At 47.8% G+C, this 17,381-nt stretch overlaps 1 protein-coding gene across 2 annotated transcripts in view; it reads left to right on the top strand.

The window, feature by feature from the left end:
• LRRC2 (leucine rich repeat containing 2) overlaps positions 1–17,381 on the top strand; it is a 140,159-nt gene that overhangs the window by 42,010 nt on the left and 80,768 nt on the right. For both annotated transcript variants that reach the window (XM_074995096.1, XM_074995095.1), the window contains exon 4: positions 6,019–6,175. In XM_074995096.1, the coding sequence (XP_074851197.1) occupies positions 6,019–6,175 (157 nt within the window). The remainder of the gene's footprint in view (positions 1–6,018; positions 6,176–17,381) is intronic.

The following is a 17,381-nucleotide window of genomic DNA, read 5'->3' as shown; positions in this document are numbered from 1 at the left end:
AAGGGGTGCTGGTGGAAGGGTCACTGGGGCCAATAGGCAAAAGCATCCTGGCAGGCCTTCCAGAAGTGGAGCCTATCATGGTGGGCCTGATGGTCAGGGGCTGCAGCAGGCTGCTCAAAACTGGGGCTGGCCTCAAATGCCCACCCCACAAAGAGGGTCTCCTCCTTGGCCTTGTCAAGATTGTGGAGGGTGCAGCACAGCCCATGGCCTTGGGGATATTCTGCACCCCAATATCAAGGCATATGAGGAGGCATCTGAACCTCATCTTCAAGGTCCCAAAGGCACACTCTGAGATGGGGTGGGTGGCCTCTATATGGCCACATGAGCCAGTGCTTCGGGGTAGGCTGGGTAACCCACCATACACGGGGGCATGGTGACATCCCCAAGCATGAGCTCCCGCTGGCGGATGTAGGTACTCACCTCCATCCTCGGGCAGGGGCTAGAGTTGCAGAAGACCCACACATTGTGGTCTCAGCCCAACCAGCTGACACAAATGTCCATGAACCATCCCCTATGGTCCACCAGGGCCAGCAACACCATCAAATGGTAGTCACTGCAGTTCACGTATCAGCCAGCATTGTAGTCCGGGGCTCAAATGGTGATGTGGGTGCCATTGATCGCACCAAAGCAGTAGGGGAAGCTGAGGTCGGTGAACCCTGTGATGATTGTGTCCAGGTCCTTGACGTACAAGAGCCTCCAGAACAGCACCTGGTTGATTGCTGGCATGACCTGCAGGAGACCATGAGCAGCACACTCATGAGTGTGTAAAGGAATCCATGGCCCTCAGGTCTGAGGGTCAGGACTGGGCACTGGCTTAGCTTTGCTTGTAACAGTTTGGCAGGCCTCAGCAGTATGTGCAGGGAGGGGTTGTTTGGGAGGGGCCCTTTAAGGGAAAGCATGTCCAGCACTCCAGGAAGGGCTTGCCAGCCATGTGACCATATTCGTGGTGTTTTCTAGCCTGTTCTTTCAAAAGAGCGCCAGGGGCTGTTTGGATAGACTCTTTTTAAAGAGCGGATCAAAAGATTATTGTGTGGATTCACATTTAAAGTTGCCTTGTGATGTTCAGTTCTGAAACAAAACCAAACCCACATATAAAGATTTAAAGGAGGTGAAGGTAGAAGCTATTAAATTTATTATTATTAAAACTTATTTTATAAGGCAGAGTTACTGCAGCAGAGATGGTAATGGCATCTCAGCTATATTATTTATTCCAGCTGTTATCACTGCAGAATGATAGAAAACCTAGCAGTAAGATTGTTAGATGATATGCTACTTTACAAAATAGAGTCTAAAATTACCTGTTTTCAACTTTATCAACTGATTTCTATTTGACCCACATTTAAGGCATTTGTTGCATAATTCAAACCATGAAAAGTTGGTCCGAATTTAAAACTAATTAAAACAATTTTGTGTGAATTCAAAGGCTTAAAAAACCTGCACTCTCCATATGCCTGAAACACATGGGCTAAACTGAATGGAGTGTTGAAAATGACCACAATAGCAAATTCTTTCTTAAGTACTTTAAATAAGTGTAGAAATTGGTAAGGCAAAAAATGTTTCTAATTACAGACCCATTTAAAGATTCAAAATTTCCATGCTTCCTGAAGCCAAAAGAAAGATTTGGAGCAACATTTTCAAAAGTACTCAGTTGACTTAGGAGTCCAAGTCTTTCAGCTTCAGTCAATCAGCCTTGATTCCTAAGTTTAAAAGAGTTTGCACTCTTTGGTCCCAGTGAGTATCTCTGCATTGCAATTAGAGACCAACATCTGGCTTGTGCCAGCTGACTCTGGCTCTTCAAGTTGTGGTATTCTCTCACCTCAGTGTAGATGTTGGGGCTTGGGCTGGTGCCAGACCTCTGACCTTTCCTCTCACAGGGTCCTAGAGACCAAGCTTCATCCTAGGTGCAAAAGTCTACACTACAATTACAAAACAACAAGAAGTCCTGCAGCACCTTATAGGCTAACAGATATTTTGGAGCATAAGGTTTTGTGTGCAAAGAGCCACTTCGTCAGATGCATGAATTGGAGGTGGGGCCAGGGTTCAGAGGAGGATTTTAAGAAGGAGTCTCAGTCAAGTGGAGGGCCAGAGTTGACGAGGTCTATTCAGTCAGGGTGGATGTGGCCCATTATCAGCAGTTAATGTGGAGTTGTGAACATCAAGAGAGAAGAGACTACTTTTGTAACGGGCTAACCACTCCCCACCTCTGTTCAATCCTTGGTGGATGGAGTCAAATTTGCAAAAGAACTGCAGCTCTGAAATTTCTCTTTGCATTTTATTTTTGATTTTTTGTTGTTATAGGACTGCTGCTTTTCAATCTTCTACTGAGTGTCCAGGGAGATTGAAGTGTTCTCCTACAGATTTTTGTATGTTATCATGGTGATGTATAATTTATGTCCGTTTATTCTTTTACGTAGAGACTGTACAGTTTGGCCAAAGTAAATTGCAGTGGAGCATTGCTGGCATATATTATATTAATATATGTGCAGGTGAAAGAGCCCTGATGGTGTGGTTAATATTTGGTCCTGTGTTGATATCACTGGTGTAGATATGTGAGCAGAGTTGGCAGCGAGGTTTGTTGCAGGGATCAGTTCCAGGTTTAGAGTTACTGTGTTGTGGTCTATAGCTGCTGGTGAGAATTTTTTTAAGGTTGGCAGGCTGTCTGTAGACGAGGACAGGCCTGCCTCCCAAGGTCTATGAGAGTGAAGGATTGTTGCCTAGGATGGGTTGTAGATCATTGATGATGTGCTGGAGAGGCTTTAGCTGGCAACTGTATGTGATGGGCAGTGTTGTTCTCTTATTTTCCTTGTTGGACCTGTATTGTAGCAGGTGGCTTCTTTATACATGTCCGGTTCTGTCAGTCTGTTTCTTCACTTCCTTAGGTGGGTATTGTAGTATGAGGAGAGCTTGGTCTTGTAGATGTTTCTCTCTGTGTGAAGGATTGGAGCAAATGTGGTTGTACCTTAGTGCCTGGCTGTATACAATGGATCATGTAGTGTGCCCTGGATGGAAGCTGGAGGAGTGTAGGTAAGCATAGCAGTCTGTGGGTTTCTGGTATAGGGTGGTATTTATGTGAACATCACTTATTTGCATAGTAGTGTCCAGGAAGTGGATCTTTTGTGTGGACTGGTCCAGGCTGAGGTTAATGGTGGGGTGGAAACTGTTGAAATCACAGTGGAACTTTTCAAGAGCCTCCTTCCAATGGATCCAGATAATAAAGATGTCATCAATGTAGCGCAAGTAGAAGAGGGGCACTGGGATATGAGAACTGAGGAAGCATTGTTCCAGGTCAGCCATAAAAATGTTGACATACTGTGGGGCCATGCAGGTGCCCATGGTAGTGCCACTGATTGGAAAGTATAAATTGTCCTCAAATCTGAAATAGTTGTGGGTGAGGACAAAGTCACAAAGCTCCACCACCATTTGTGCCTTGGTCTCATCAGGGATAATGTTCCTAAGAGCTTGAAGCCCATCTTCATGTGGGATATTGGTGTAAAGGGCCTCTACATCCATGGCGGCCAGGATGATGTTTTCAGAAAGATCACCAATGAACTGTAGATTCCTAAGAAAGTCAGTGGTATCTTGGAGAAAGCTGGGAGTACTGGCAGCATAGGGTCTGAGTAGAGAGTCCACATATACAGACAATCTTGTAGTGAGAGTGCCAATACCTGAGATAATGGGGTGTTCAGGATTGCCAGGTTTATGGATCTTGGGTAGTAGGTAGAATAAACCTAGTTGAAGTTCCAGGGGTGTGTCTGTGTAGTTTTTTTTCCTGTGTTTTTGTCGGGAGGGTCTTGAGCAGATGCTGTAGTCCTCAGTGGGATCCTGGGACAGTGGCTTGTAGAATGCAATTGCATAGTCCCTTCGCCTGATATCTAGAAGCTTAAATCTGTGTCTGGGCTAGGCCAACTGGTTGTTAATTGCAGTGCAGATGTATCCATATTCCTTCTCATCAGGAGGCAAATTTGGAAGCATTGAACGAAAACAAATATCTCAGAGGACCAGACTATTCTGGACCTGATTCATCAGAACACTTTAGCAAATGATGAAGCCAAGAAGACTTAAGTATATGTTTTACTAAATGAACATGAGATTACTCAGATGCTGATAATTAAGCACCTCCTGCTTTGGTTATTTTGTGACCTCTGTGACTAAACTTATTTGACTGAAGAAACCCCACAGCTCAACCAGCATGAGAACATTAAATATTTTTATAGGGAAAAGTAATGCTATGCTTAAATTCTGAGGCATATAGGAATGCAAATTTTAGCAGAGATGTGAATGATTAATTTTACACTGTAGTGAGGCCAAAGTTGTTAAATGCATGTGTCTACATTAGATGTCTAACTGCATAAATAATGGCTTGTCTATATAAGAGTGATGTAATGTGCTCTGTGAAGATGTTATTATTTAAAGCAAATGTGTTATATATTAAGTGGTTTACGTAGACCTTGCTGAAACATGTCCATTTTTTTCTCCTTCTTTCATGAATAAAGTCTCAGGAGTTGCTTTGTGAATAAGTCCTCTGCTTTTGCCCATTCTCCAAAAGAAATTGAATAGTAGTACACTGGGTATGAGAATACCTACACCTGTATTTAGGAAACATTCCGAATAAAGAACCATCAACATTTGCAGAAATAAGTATTCCCTCTCTCAGCTTCCCCAGTCATCACCCTCACTCACTTCTCATAGGGCTTGTCTACACTAGCCCGGGCATGTAAATAAGTCTGATCGGACAATAGCAATGAGGTGCTGTGCTGCATATGCAGCACCTCATTAGCTTTACTCCAGCCAGGCAAACTCTGAAGTTTCTAACTTCAAAGTGGTGGCAAGCAGTGTAGCTGCAGGCATTTTGAAGTTTCCTTCAAAGTTGCGCAGGTACTTCAAAGTGCCCATGGCTACACCGCTTGCTGCCACTTAAAAGTTAACAGCTTCGAAGTATGTGTGGTAGGAATTAAGCTAATGAGGTGCTGCATATGCAGCACAGCACTTCATTGCTGTTCTCCGATTGGGTTCGTTTTCATGCCCTCATTGAAGGAGGAAGCTAACGTTGACAAGACCATAGTGACTTCGATCACCACTGTGTCCTGGGTGAATCATGGCCTCGTTATGTGTAAGGAAGTTGTTGGTTTGTCAAGTCACATTCCTTGCCTTGTTGCCTATAATATCATTTATGTCTTCCATAAGAAGGTCTGGTTGAATTCCAACAATTGAGCCTAATTTAGCTATCAGTATAATTGAAGTCTAACTGAAATCTAATTGAAGTCACTGGTAGTTGTGTGTGTACATTAAAATTTAAAATCTGAGCTAATGTCTTTGCATGATGACCAGTTTGCACTCCTCTGAAGCTTTCTCAATGCCTTTGCTTTTAATAAATTTCAGACATTGTTTATTATACTGTTGCAATAAATTAGAAATGATGTGCAGTGCACACTGCAGATTTATTGACCAAATAGGCTTTTCACACAATGCAGTCAACCTGTGGAATTCCTTGCCAGAGGATGTTGTGAAGACCAGAACATTAAAAGGGTTCAAAAAAGAGCTAGATAAATTCATGGAGGATAGGTCCACCAATGGCTGTTAGGCAGGATGGGTAGGAATGGTGTCCCTAACCTCTGTTTGTCAGAAGCTGGGAATGGGTGATCAGTGACCAGGATCACTTCATTATTACTCGTTCCTCTGGGCCACTGTCAGATGATGAGATACTGTGCTAGATGGACCTTTGGTCTGACCCAGTATGGACATTCTTATGTTCTTAAGTGAACAGACAAAACTGCCAAGCTGGAGAGGACCCACGGTCCAGACTGATTGTTGTAAACCAATGTAAGTAGCAGTGAGCAGTGGCAATGCTCCTTCTAGAAGGCAAACTCCTGGAAGAGATGCTAGCAAAGCATCATCATACCCTAAGACAACCACTGGGAGATAAAGATGATAGGTATTAGCCTGACTTTCATTCAGAAATATGGAAAAATAAAACACTAGCCAAATGCTCTTGATTTATGTAATCTCATTTCATTACAGGAATTGCCAGATTCACTGAAAGAACAGACACATCTGAAAGAATGGCATATACACAAAACACAGATACAAACCATTCCTGCCTTCATTGCCCTGTTTCAAGAGCTGAAAGTATTGGAGGTATCAAATAACCAGATCACACATCTTCCAGTTGAAATTGGTATGTTGAGTTGAATTTAGCTATTTGATTTTGTGGACAAATGTACAAGTGTATAGAGGTCAGTTGGCATGCATCTACTACTTGTAAATATAGACCAACCAGTCCCAAAGTCTAGGCTCTCTACCGTTTTCAGCGAATAGTTATGTTTTTTTGGTTTTCTTTTTCTGATACCTTTATATCTGCCGAATCAGGTATGGTATTTTACAGTCAAATCTGGCCAAAATATAAGAGAAAATGTTAAGATGGTAGACAGTCACTTTGGTGTCTATGGTGCCATCATATGTTTTTATTTAAGAATGGCAAGCATTTTATGGACTATTCCTAGGTTACCAAGAGCAACATCACAGACCACAAGCCTGAAACACATATGTTAAATCACAATACATAAATTAATAAAGAATTCAGACACTAGCAATGGGAACATCTACAACCTATAATTTTGGATAAAATGTCTTCTTTTAACCCAGCCACTTCACTTCAGCGGTGAAGGGGGTCTATAAAAAAGAGCTGTTTCCAAGCTAGGCAACCAGGGGTTTACCTAAGGACAGACTTTAATCTTAACTCTTATGTGTGCTTTTATTACTTGTAAATGTGCACGAATGCTCTTACTATTTGACCTTTCAGTAGTTTACGGTTGTCTCTCAAAACCGTATATTGTTTGGAAAGATTTTACCAAGTTGAGAGCCCTTTGCTATATTTAAAATAAGGAGCATCGATGGAACTGGTACTACCAAAGCAAAAGAAACCCTCCATGCCGCTGTAAACCACACTAATATCCCTCGGGAGCATGGGGCCTAAGGCAAATGCCCTTCCCCCAGTGCTCCTGGTTCAGGCCCTGCCCCACTCCATCCCTTCCCTGTGTCCCCCCAGCTCGACACATGCCGTGCTTCTCCTGCCCCACCCCCATTTCACCTCTTCCCTCTACCTCCTCCTCACCTGATTTCAGCGGGGGGATTACCTGGAGCTCCTGGGGCAAAGCAGCAGCAGGTCTCAGACCCTCCCCACACTCACCATGGCAGCGGGAGCTGGAGCACCCTGGGCACCTGCTTTGCTCTACCGCCCTCACAGGCTGCTGTGCCTGCTGTTGGGGTGAAGCAGGAAATGGGGCGCCCAGCCTGGCCCACTCCCCTGACTGATGAAGAGCTCGTGGGAGTGCACTGGAGCTGGGGTTCTCTGCTTCCTGCTATTGTGGTGAAGCACAGCAGAGCAGGCTGGGAGGCTGGAGGAGTGGAGCAGGCTGCCAGGTAGCTCTGGTGCCTACTGCTGTGGTGAGTGTGGGGGGGCTCCCCTTGCTTTCTGTCCTTGCCAGGTCCCCCTAATAATCTTCTGGGTTGCCCTGGGCTCCACAGCTAACAGGGGGACTGTCCCATCTAAAGGACAGCCATAAAGACTGTCCCATAAAGAGGACAGTGCGGAGCCCCCCAGAGCACAGCGCCTGGGACAGCCACCGTGAACCATCCTATGGATGGGATAGCTCTGTTAATGCTGTAGGGCTGTTCTCCTACTCTAGTGTCTAGGCTATGCAGCAAAATTGAGTCTGTTAATGAAACCTGCTCTACAGGCTCATGCTTTGAGATTTAGTGGTCTTGCACAAGGCCTAAGTGCAGTGTCAGTGCTTGTGTGTGCACATACACACACAATGCCATATATTCATTCAAGTAAAGGAGAAAAAAGACTCTCTCTTTTCAGTTACCTATCACATATCAATTATATCCAAAATCACTAGTAACACTGCAGCAGTGCTGTGCTGTAGCATTTTATTGCACACTCAATACAGCAATAGTTGAGGTTCTCCCACCACTGCACTTAATCTGTCTCTCCAAGAATTCTCCCACTGACTTCTCCTGCCTGCACCACAGGGTAAGTAGGCTTAGCAATTTGGCTCAGAGATGTGGATTTTTCATGACCCTTAGCAGTGTAGCTATGTCAACATAACTCTTTAGTATTAACCTGGCCTTAGCTTTTATTTCTGTTTCTCATAGTTAAAGACTTGGTACTTGGAGTTTACTGTCAAATTTGGCTTTGCTAGCTGATAGATACTTTTGATTGATTCATTTATTTACATTATATTTTACAAAGATAATTACTCACTGACATAAAAATATTTTATAGGGGCATTCTACTAGCTAAATAGTCCAACAAACCATAAAGATGATTTAAAGAAGAGCTTATGAACATAAAATAAAACCTCATAATCTGGCTGTTCTAGCCATACTCTAACTTTACCCTCTGAAGGAGGGATAGCTCAGTGGCTTGAGAATTGGCCCACTAAGCCCACGTTTGTGAGTTTAGTGCTCAAGGGGGTTGTTTAGGGATCTGGTGCAAGTTGCTTTCATTTGTTTATTTTAAAAAAAGGATAGTGCTTGGTCCTGCCAAGAGGGTAGGGGACTGGACTCAATGACCTCCCAAGGTCCCTTCCAGCTTTATGAGATGTGTATCTTCCACATATTATTTGTATTATTACATAGGACAATGGGCTTAACTGGCAGAAAAATTCCGTAAGGCAGCAGCAAGGAATGGGGATGGCAGGGAAAGAATTCCAAAATTAAATACTGTGAGAGATAACATTAAAAAAATGACTAATCACAGTAGTCTTAAATTAACTGAAGTCAGGACTGCCTGGACTAGTGTATGCCATATTGGAAAAATTACCACTAGTAGGTCATTTGAAGCAGGTGAAGACCATTACAGTTTCTTCATTCTCTGGCGATACTGGATATTAACAAAGAAGTCAGTACTGCCAACCATAGACAAAAGATTGGCAAATGAGGGTAACAGGTTTCCAATTCATTTGGTGCCAACCATTTACCTTATTTTTTTAAAAAAAAGCCACCCATTCATTGATTTAAGTTTTGCCAACAATAATTTTCATGCAACTCCCCTTGAAATAAGTATTTTTGGGCAGTTCTATGGCTTCTGTTATACAGGAGGTCAGACTAGATCGGGGTGGCAAACCTTTTTGCATTGGGGGCCAGATGGCAATGTTTTACATTCCAGGGATGAACACAAAATAGCCCCAAACCCACCACTCTGCCCATTCCCAGGCTTAACCCCTATCAGCCCCAAACCTGCCCCCTTCCCCTCATCTCCAGGACTAACCTGCCTCAGACAACGAGCTGTGTGTGCTGCCGCTGCTCCTCGGTGGCCGTCTCCTCCCTTCCCTTCTCAGTGCGGCTGTGTGGCTCCAGCAGGGGAAGACTTGGCTACCCCTGCCCCCAACTCTCCTGCTCACTTCCACCACCTGTACCACAGGTGGCTCCTTGTCTTGCTGCGCTGAAAGAATGGAACTAAATGTAATTGGTTTAATGGCCGGATCCCTCCTGCTGCACTTCCAGCTGTTAAACTAATTCAGTTGAGTTCCATTATTTCAGCTGTGGCAGGGCAGAGAACTGCAAATGGCTCCTTAAAGAGCTGCATGCAGCTCCAGAACTGCAGGTTGCTGACTCCTGCCCTGGCCTGACTACATCCCATGCTCCACACTCACTTTGGCTGGCTTGGATGAAATGGCACCGCTGCCGTGGGAAAAGGCTTTGCAGGCCAGATAAAAAAGCTTTGGGCCATGTAAAGGGCTTTATAAAGCAATGTCCAGGCAGGTGAGCTTGCGAACAGGGAGTTAGAGAGGGAGTTCTCCAGGTAAAGGAGAAGCAAATACCTGACTCTTAAGTAAGAGGCTGTCTGGGTGGGAGTATTTGGGGCTTTCTGGCTGTGGCTGTGTTGTTTTTCTGTTCTGTGGTCTGTGTTTTTTTTTCCCCTCCTGCCCCTTCTCCCCCATGGAGGGTGGACTGGGACTGGCATCTGGAAACTGTTGGCTTCTAAATAAGCTTGATATCTAAAAGCCTCTGCTGATTGGCTGAGCCTCAGTAAGGGGAGGGACTTTGAGGCAGTTCAGGGTTTTGTAAAGCAGTGTCCAAGCGAACAGGTAAGCTTGTGAACAGGGGACTGCAAACAGGGCATTTAGAGAGGGAGTTTGGAAGGGGCCTGGGACCCTCGCCTGTCTTTTAAATCCCTGTTCTAGGATGGCAGGCATGAATAGTGACAGGTCTGCTGCTGTTACCTGCTCGGAATGTGCCATGTTTGTCTTCCTCCCCAAGGAAAGAAGGGATTTCATCTGAACTAAGTGCAAGCTGGTCTCCATTTTAGAAGAAAAATTAGAGGACTGGAGGCTCAAGTGTCGACCCTACGCTCAATCAGGGAGGATGAAGATTTTACTGACAGAAAGGAGTGTTTAATCTTGCAAGCATGGCAGGCAGAAGAACTGGGAAGTGCGGTAAGGGATGAAGCAGAGAACTGGCAGCATGTGTCTTCTAGAAGAAAAAGAAGACTGGTACATGAGTCCCGTATTGATATAGAGATAAGTAATCATTTTCAGGCTCTCTCCACCGGTTCTGCGGTGGTGAATGCTATGGAAGGAGCCTCACAGGGAAAAAATCAGAAGGGAACTGCTTCTACTGCAAAACATGGGAAGTGTAGTCCTAGGGGTGGGGTTTCAATGACCACCACCCCATAAGAAAAAGATGGGTGGTAGTGGTTGGTGACTCCCTCCTAAGAGGGACTGAACCATCCATCTGCTGACCGGGATGTGACTTAGAGCCTTACAAAACTGCTCAAGCCTTCAGAATACTACCCCTTCCTACTTCTGCATGTGGGAACTAACAATACAGCCAAGCATGACCTTGAGGGGGTTACTGCAGATTATGTGGTGCTGGGAAGAAGGGTCAAAGAATTTGGAGCACAAGTGGTGTTTTTGTACATCCTTCCTGTTGAAGGGAAAGGGCTAGGTAGGGACTGTCAAACTGAGGAAGTAAATGCATGGTTACGCAGGTGGTGTCAAAGAGAGGGCTTTGGATTCTTCGATCATGGGACACTGCTCCAGGCACAAGGATTATTGGGAAGAGATGGGGTCCACCTAACCAAGAGAGGAAGGAGCATTTTCACAAGTAGGCTTGCAAACTTAGTGAGGAGAGCTTTAAACTGGGTTCGCTGGGGGACGGTTACCAAAACCCTGAGGGGAGAAAGGAACTTGGAGGCTGGGAAGAAGTGCAAAGATGAACGTACAACAAAAGTGAACCCCTGGTTCAAGTAGTGAGGGTGGGGAGATCGACTGGTTATCTAAGGTGTTTGTACACCAATGCCAGAAGCCTGGTAACAAGCAGGAGGAATTAGAAGCCCTGGTCCAGTCCCAGAACTATGACTTGACTGGGATAACAGAGACTTAGTGGAATGACCTGCATGACTGGAAAGGGTATAAAAGGGTATAAATTGTTCAGGAAGAACAGGCAAGGGTGAAAAGGAGGAGGAGTTGCACTGTATGTCCGAGAGTGCTATGATTGCTTGGAACTCCAGTATATAGAGGGAGAAAAGCCTGTTGTGAATCTATGGGTCAAGCTTCGCGGTGTAGGCAGCTCGGGAGATGTGGTGGATGGTGTCTGCCACAGGCCACCAAGTCAGGATGATGAGGTAGATGAGGCTTTTTTTGGACAACTGAGAGAAGTTTCCAGATCACAGGCTCTCGTTATTGTGGGGGACTTTAATTACCCTGACATCTGTTGGGAGACCAATATGGCAGTACACAAGCAGTCCAGGAAGTTTCTGGAGAATGTTGGGGATCACTTCTTGGTACAAGTGCTGAAGGACCCGACCAGAGTCATGCACGGCTCGACCTGCTGCTTGCAAACAGGGAGGAACTAATAGTGAAGGTAGAGGTGGGGGACAACCTGGGAAGCAGCGATTGTGAGATGGTAGACTTCAGGATCCTGACCAAAGGAAGGAAAGAGCAGTAAATTACACACCTTGGACTTCAGAAAAGCAGACTTTGACTCCTTCAGGAACCTGATGGACAGAATCCCCAGGGAAGCTACCATGAAAGGAAAAGGAGTCTAAGAAAACTGGCAGTATTTTAAGGAAGCCCTATTGAAGGCACAGAAACAAACCATCCTGATGCGCAGCAAGGGAAGTAAATATGGCAGGAGACCAGACTGGCTTACTGGGGAAATCCTTGGAAAACTTAGGCACAAAAAGGGAGCTTACAAAAAGTGGAAACTTAGACAGATGTCTAGGGAGGGATATAAATGGATAGCTCGAGAATGTAGGGCAGTTATGAGGAAGGCGAAAAAGCAACTGGAATTGCAACTTGCGAGGAATGTGAAGGATAAAAAGAAAAGTTTCTACAGGCATGTTAGCAAGAAGAAGGTGATCAGAGAGGGCATGGGGCCCCTACTGGATGAGGGAGGTAACCCAGTGACAGATGATGTAGGGAAAGCTGAAGTACTTCATGCTTTCTTTGCCTCTGTCTTCACGGACAAGGACGGCTCCAGGACTAATGTGACAAGCGATGCACTGTGGGATGAAGGTGGACAGCCTTTGGTTGGGAAAGAACAGGTTAGAAGCTATCTAAAAAAGCTAAACATACATAATCCATGGGCCCAGACCTAATTCATCCAAGGGTTCTGAGGGAGTTGGTGTATGTCGTTGATGAGCCCTTGGCCATTATCTTTGAAAAGTCACGGAGATTGGGAGTGATGCTGGATGACTGGAAAAAGGCAAATGTAGTGCCCATCTTTAAAAAAGGGAACTATAGGCCGGTCAGTCTTACATCAGTCCCTGAAGAAATCATGGAGGGGCTCCTCAAGGAAGTCATTTTGAGGCACTTGGAGGAGGGGAAAGTGATCAGGAATAGTTAGCATGGATTCATGAAGGGCAAGTCATGCCTGACCAATCTGATTAGTTTCTATGATGAGATAACTGGCTCTGTGGCTCTGGGAAAATCAATGGATGTGATTTACCTTGACTTTATCAAAGCTTTTAATACATTCTCCCACAATATTCTTGTCAGCAAGTTAAAGGAATGTCGGTTGGATAAATGGAAGGTAAGATGGGTAGAAAGCTGGCTAGAAGGTTGGGCCCAGTGGATAGTAATCAACAGCTCGATGTCGGGGTGGCGGTTGGTTTCTAGTGGAGTGCCCCAAGATTTGGTTCTGGGACCTGTTCTGTTCAACGTAGTTATCAATGACCTGGATGAAGGGTTGGATTGGACCCTCAGCAAGTCTGTGGATGACACTAAGCTAGGGGGAGAGGTAGATACGCTGGAGGGTAGGGATAGGGTCCGGAGTGACTTAGACAAATTGGAAGCTTAGGCTGCAAGAAATCTGGTGAGGTCAATAAGGACAAGTGCAGAGTCCTGTACTTGGGCCGGAAGAATTGCAAGCACTGTTACAGGTTGGGGTCCGACTGGCTCAGTAGTAGTTCTGCAGAAAAGGACCTGGTATTGTAGTAGATGAGAAGCTGGACATGAGCCAACAGTGATGGCATATTAGATTGCATCAAAAGGAGTGTTGCCAGTAGATCCAGAAAAGTGATTGTTCCTCTTTATTTGGCTTTGGTGAGGCTTCATCTGGAGTACTGTGTCCAGTTCTGGGCCCTCAGTTATAGGAAGGATGTGGATACACTGGAGAGGGTCCAGTGGAGGGTGACCAAAATAGTCAGGGGGCTGGAGCATATGACCTATGAAGAAAGGTTGAGGGAATTAGGACTGTTTTGTCTGCGGAAGAGAAGACTGAGCGGGGACTTGATAACAGTCTTCAACTTACTGAAGGGAGGTTGCAAAGAGGCTGGAGAAAAGCTGTTCACAGTAGTCACAGATGTCAGAACACGGAACAATGGTCTCAAGTTGCAGTTGGGAAGGTCCAGGTTGAACATGAGGAAAAACATTTTCACTAGGAGGGTGGTGAAGCATTGGAATGATCTACCCAGGGAAGTATTGGAGTCTCCATCCCTAGAGATGTTTAAGTCTCACCTCAACAAAGCCCTGGCTGGGCTGATCTGATGGGTTTGGTCATGCCTAGGGCAGTAGGCTGGACTTGATGGCTTTTTTAGGTCTCTTCCAGCTCTATTGTTCTATGATTCTATGATTCTATGTGTTGGCCACTCCTGGACTAGATGATCATAATGGTCCCTTCTGGCCTTGGAATCTATGAACAGCAGCTGCCTTCTATCCCTCTGTTCTGTGGGTAAACTCTGGCCCTGTGTAGTGATTGTGTGGGGTTTATAAATGCCAGTTCTGTTTTGTTTTGTGTTTTTTAAGTGGTGGTTTGTTTTGTGTGGTCTTACTACATAATGTTGAGTTTTCAGGGTTTTGGGCCTCACTTTGCTGTATAAGGTCCTCCATGTCATATAAGCCCTGTACTGGTGGGGATTGCTTGCACAGCCAGCCCACTGAAGGAGTGGGGATGAAAAGGGAAATTGCCCCTGGGCAAGGTATTTAAGAGACCCATAGCTCCACCTGCTGCCATAGCTGAAGCTCTGAGCCCCTTTGAAACACCAAGGAACTCTGTGCACTGCTCTTTGGGTGGCTCAGAGGGAGCATTGGGGGAGGAGGACTCCCATGACTGATGACCCCAAGCCTTGCCCCTTCTGCCGTTGGTCCTGCCCCTTCTGAGGGTGGGGAGCTGCCCCCTTCTCCACCCTTGCCCCCAGGCCCTTGGTTACTTTCCACGCCCATGTGCATAGCAAAAAGATGTGCCTGCCTGCATAACCCTTACATGAAGTAGAAAGATCTACAGGTCAGCTGTACGTAAAGGTTGCAGCTACACTAGCAAGTACATTCGAAATCGAGGTTGGAAGATGGCCTTCCTTCAAAATTACCCATGGGGAATCTACACACACCCCGTGATCTTTCAAAAGTAACATCGAAAGAATGGTGGAGTTCCAGTGAAGTTGATCCTCCGCTCCCTTTTAAAGTGGGAAAAGTGTCCACTTTAAAAGGTTATTTCAAAAGAAAGAAAGTGCAGACACTCTGCAGATGGCTATTTCAAAAGAGGGAGTCCTCCACGGTGGCGATCAGCTGGCAGGCAGTGCCGCTCTCAGCATGAGTGGAGCTCTGTGGCTCCAGTGTCCAGCCATGTTTAAAGATGCAGGCTCCCACAAGTCTCAGGCAGGAAGCTGAGACCATGCAGGCAGCAGGGAGACCACACTGCTGTCTAGCTCTCCGGCTCCTGCAATGCCTCAGCCAGCCTCTTGCCCCTCCCAGCCCCATAGCCAGACACCTGGACCCCTGCCCACCCTAGGGCCCCCCCAAGGACAGTGAGGGGCCCTCCCAGGAGGCGAACCAGGCCCTGTAGCTCCAGGCCCCTTCCCGGATGGAGACTGTGCTCCAGGACCTCCTCTCCCTATGGGAGGATGAGGAAGTCCTCCACAACACCAGGGTCTGGTGTCACAACTCTGTGGCATTTGAGCAACTGTCAAAGGGCCTAACTGGCTGGGGCCACCCCACCCGCACCCTAAACCAGGCCCAGTCAAAAGGAAAAGAACTCTGGCAAGGGTATTGCAAGGCCTGGGTTGCAGCTGGGTGGTCCAGGGCAACTCCCACAAGGGGCCCCTGCTATAAGAAGCTCCACTGCCTCCTGGGGCCAAAGGAAACTGGCCCCTCTGTCTTCGTGCTGGATGCAGCCAAGGCCAACACCGAGCCGGAGATGACGAAGGAGGGCAAAGAGTGCATGGGACTGGCAGCCAGCACCAGGCACCTGCGGATAGCACGGCGGCTCGACTCCACCAGTGATGATGAGGGCTAAAGTAAGGGCCTTCGTCACTGACATCCCGTTCGGGCTGTCCAGCCAGGCCCCATCCACCTGTACCTCACCCGACTTCCTGGAGGGACCCACAGGTAGGTGGTGTGCACGCCAGCTGTCCTGAGGCCCAGGGAGGGTGCAGCAGGTCCCACCTGGGCTAGATGCAGGCCTCCCACATGGCCGCCAGCTCTGGTGCATGTGGATCCCAAACGGCTACACTCCCCAGGTCCTGAGGGGCTGACATGGGGCGACGTGGCTGGGACAGCACCACGGGCTGGCCAGTTGTGGATGGACCAGAGGACAGCAGGGGGGAAGCCCACACCCTTGACGCCCATGTGGGGAACCCTGGGACATGGGCATTGCAGGGCCACCGGGATGCGGGGGATGGGTGGGGACACGGGGTCCTTCATCTGCAACTAATGGTCCCTTCCTCTCTCCCCTTCTGTCTCCACAGCTCCTGCAGCCAGTAGCCGGACCAGCCCCACCACCAAGCCCGAGGAGAAGTGGCCTGGACCCCGAGCACGGGCTGTGTGGGGCCACCACTGGGCCATCTGCTGGCGCCAGCAGCGTGGGGAGGAGGAGGTAGGGGACTCTGCCCACATCACAGCCCCGCGGGACTTTATCAGTGTGCTGCGGGAGTGACTCGTCATGGAGCAGCAGGCCTGGGACCGGCCTGCGGAAAATCTTGATGCCCAGATCAAGGCCGTGGTGGGCTGGCTGGCCCTGGCTGCTGCCTCCTTGCAACCCACTACTGCAGCAGCTGCCCCTCCCGCCGCCACCCCACTATCCCTCATCCCCCCATTGCCCACATGCCCTCCTGCCTCCTCACCTCCAAACTCTCCCCACTCCTCTGTCCCCCCCACCCCGCTGCAGCGAACAGCCCCACGAGCCTGACTTCACTGACCTGATTCCAACCCACCTGCCTCTGGCCGGTCTCATATAGCTGGCCTCTATGTTGCTGACCAGGGCTGGCCAGGAGGAGGCCACCCCACACTCCCCCTGTGCCAACCCCAGGGAGCGCACAGGGGCCTCGCCCCAGCTGTGTCCCTACCTCCCCGTGCCATCAGCCCCAGCCCAGCCATGATGGTGGGGAAGGGATGGGCACAGGGGATGGGGATCCTGGACCTTTACACCCGCTGACAGGTAGAGCCCCTTACTCAGAGGGCACCTGCCCGGGGCTGCAATGCCCTGTATATAGTTCCCCCCAGCCCCCCATTCATAGTTCCCCCTGGCCCCCTTTCACAGCCCCCCCCAGCCCCCCCCGTTTGCAAACCCACTCCCTCCCCCCATATCAAGTTCCCTGAAGTTAGCACAGGCTATCAGGTGAAATTAAAGAGTTTATTGTTCAGTTTAACCTGAGTCCCCTGTGCATGTGTAGGGGTGTGTGTGCAGGATGGGGGGTTACTGTAGTCCCCACTCATAGGCCTGGTGCAGGGCATCACATACCCGCAACCCATCCTGCTGGGCCTGGCAGCACATGGCACCAGTGGCTGCTCCTACCTGCTTCCCGCCTCGACAGCCCACCCCTGCACAAGTGGCTCGTGCTTTGCCTCCATCAAGTTGTGCAGGGTGCAACAGGCCTCAACCACTGCCAGGAAGTTGTGGAGGCCCACCTCCAGCCTGGTGAGGAGGCATTGGGAGCG

This window comes from Carettochelys insculpta, chromosome 5, assembly GCF_033958435.1.
Source record: "Carettochelys insculpta isolate YL-2023 chromosome 5, ASM3395843v1, whole genome shotgun sequence".
Classification (NCBI taxonomy): Eukaryota; Metazoa; Chordata; order Testudines; family Carettochelyidae; genus Carettochelys; species Carettochelys insculpta.
Note: the sequence above shows the minus strand (reverse complement) of the source record. Positions and strands in the feature narration are given on the sequence as shown.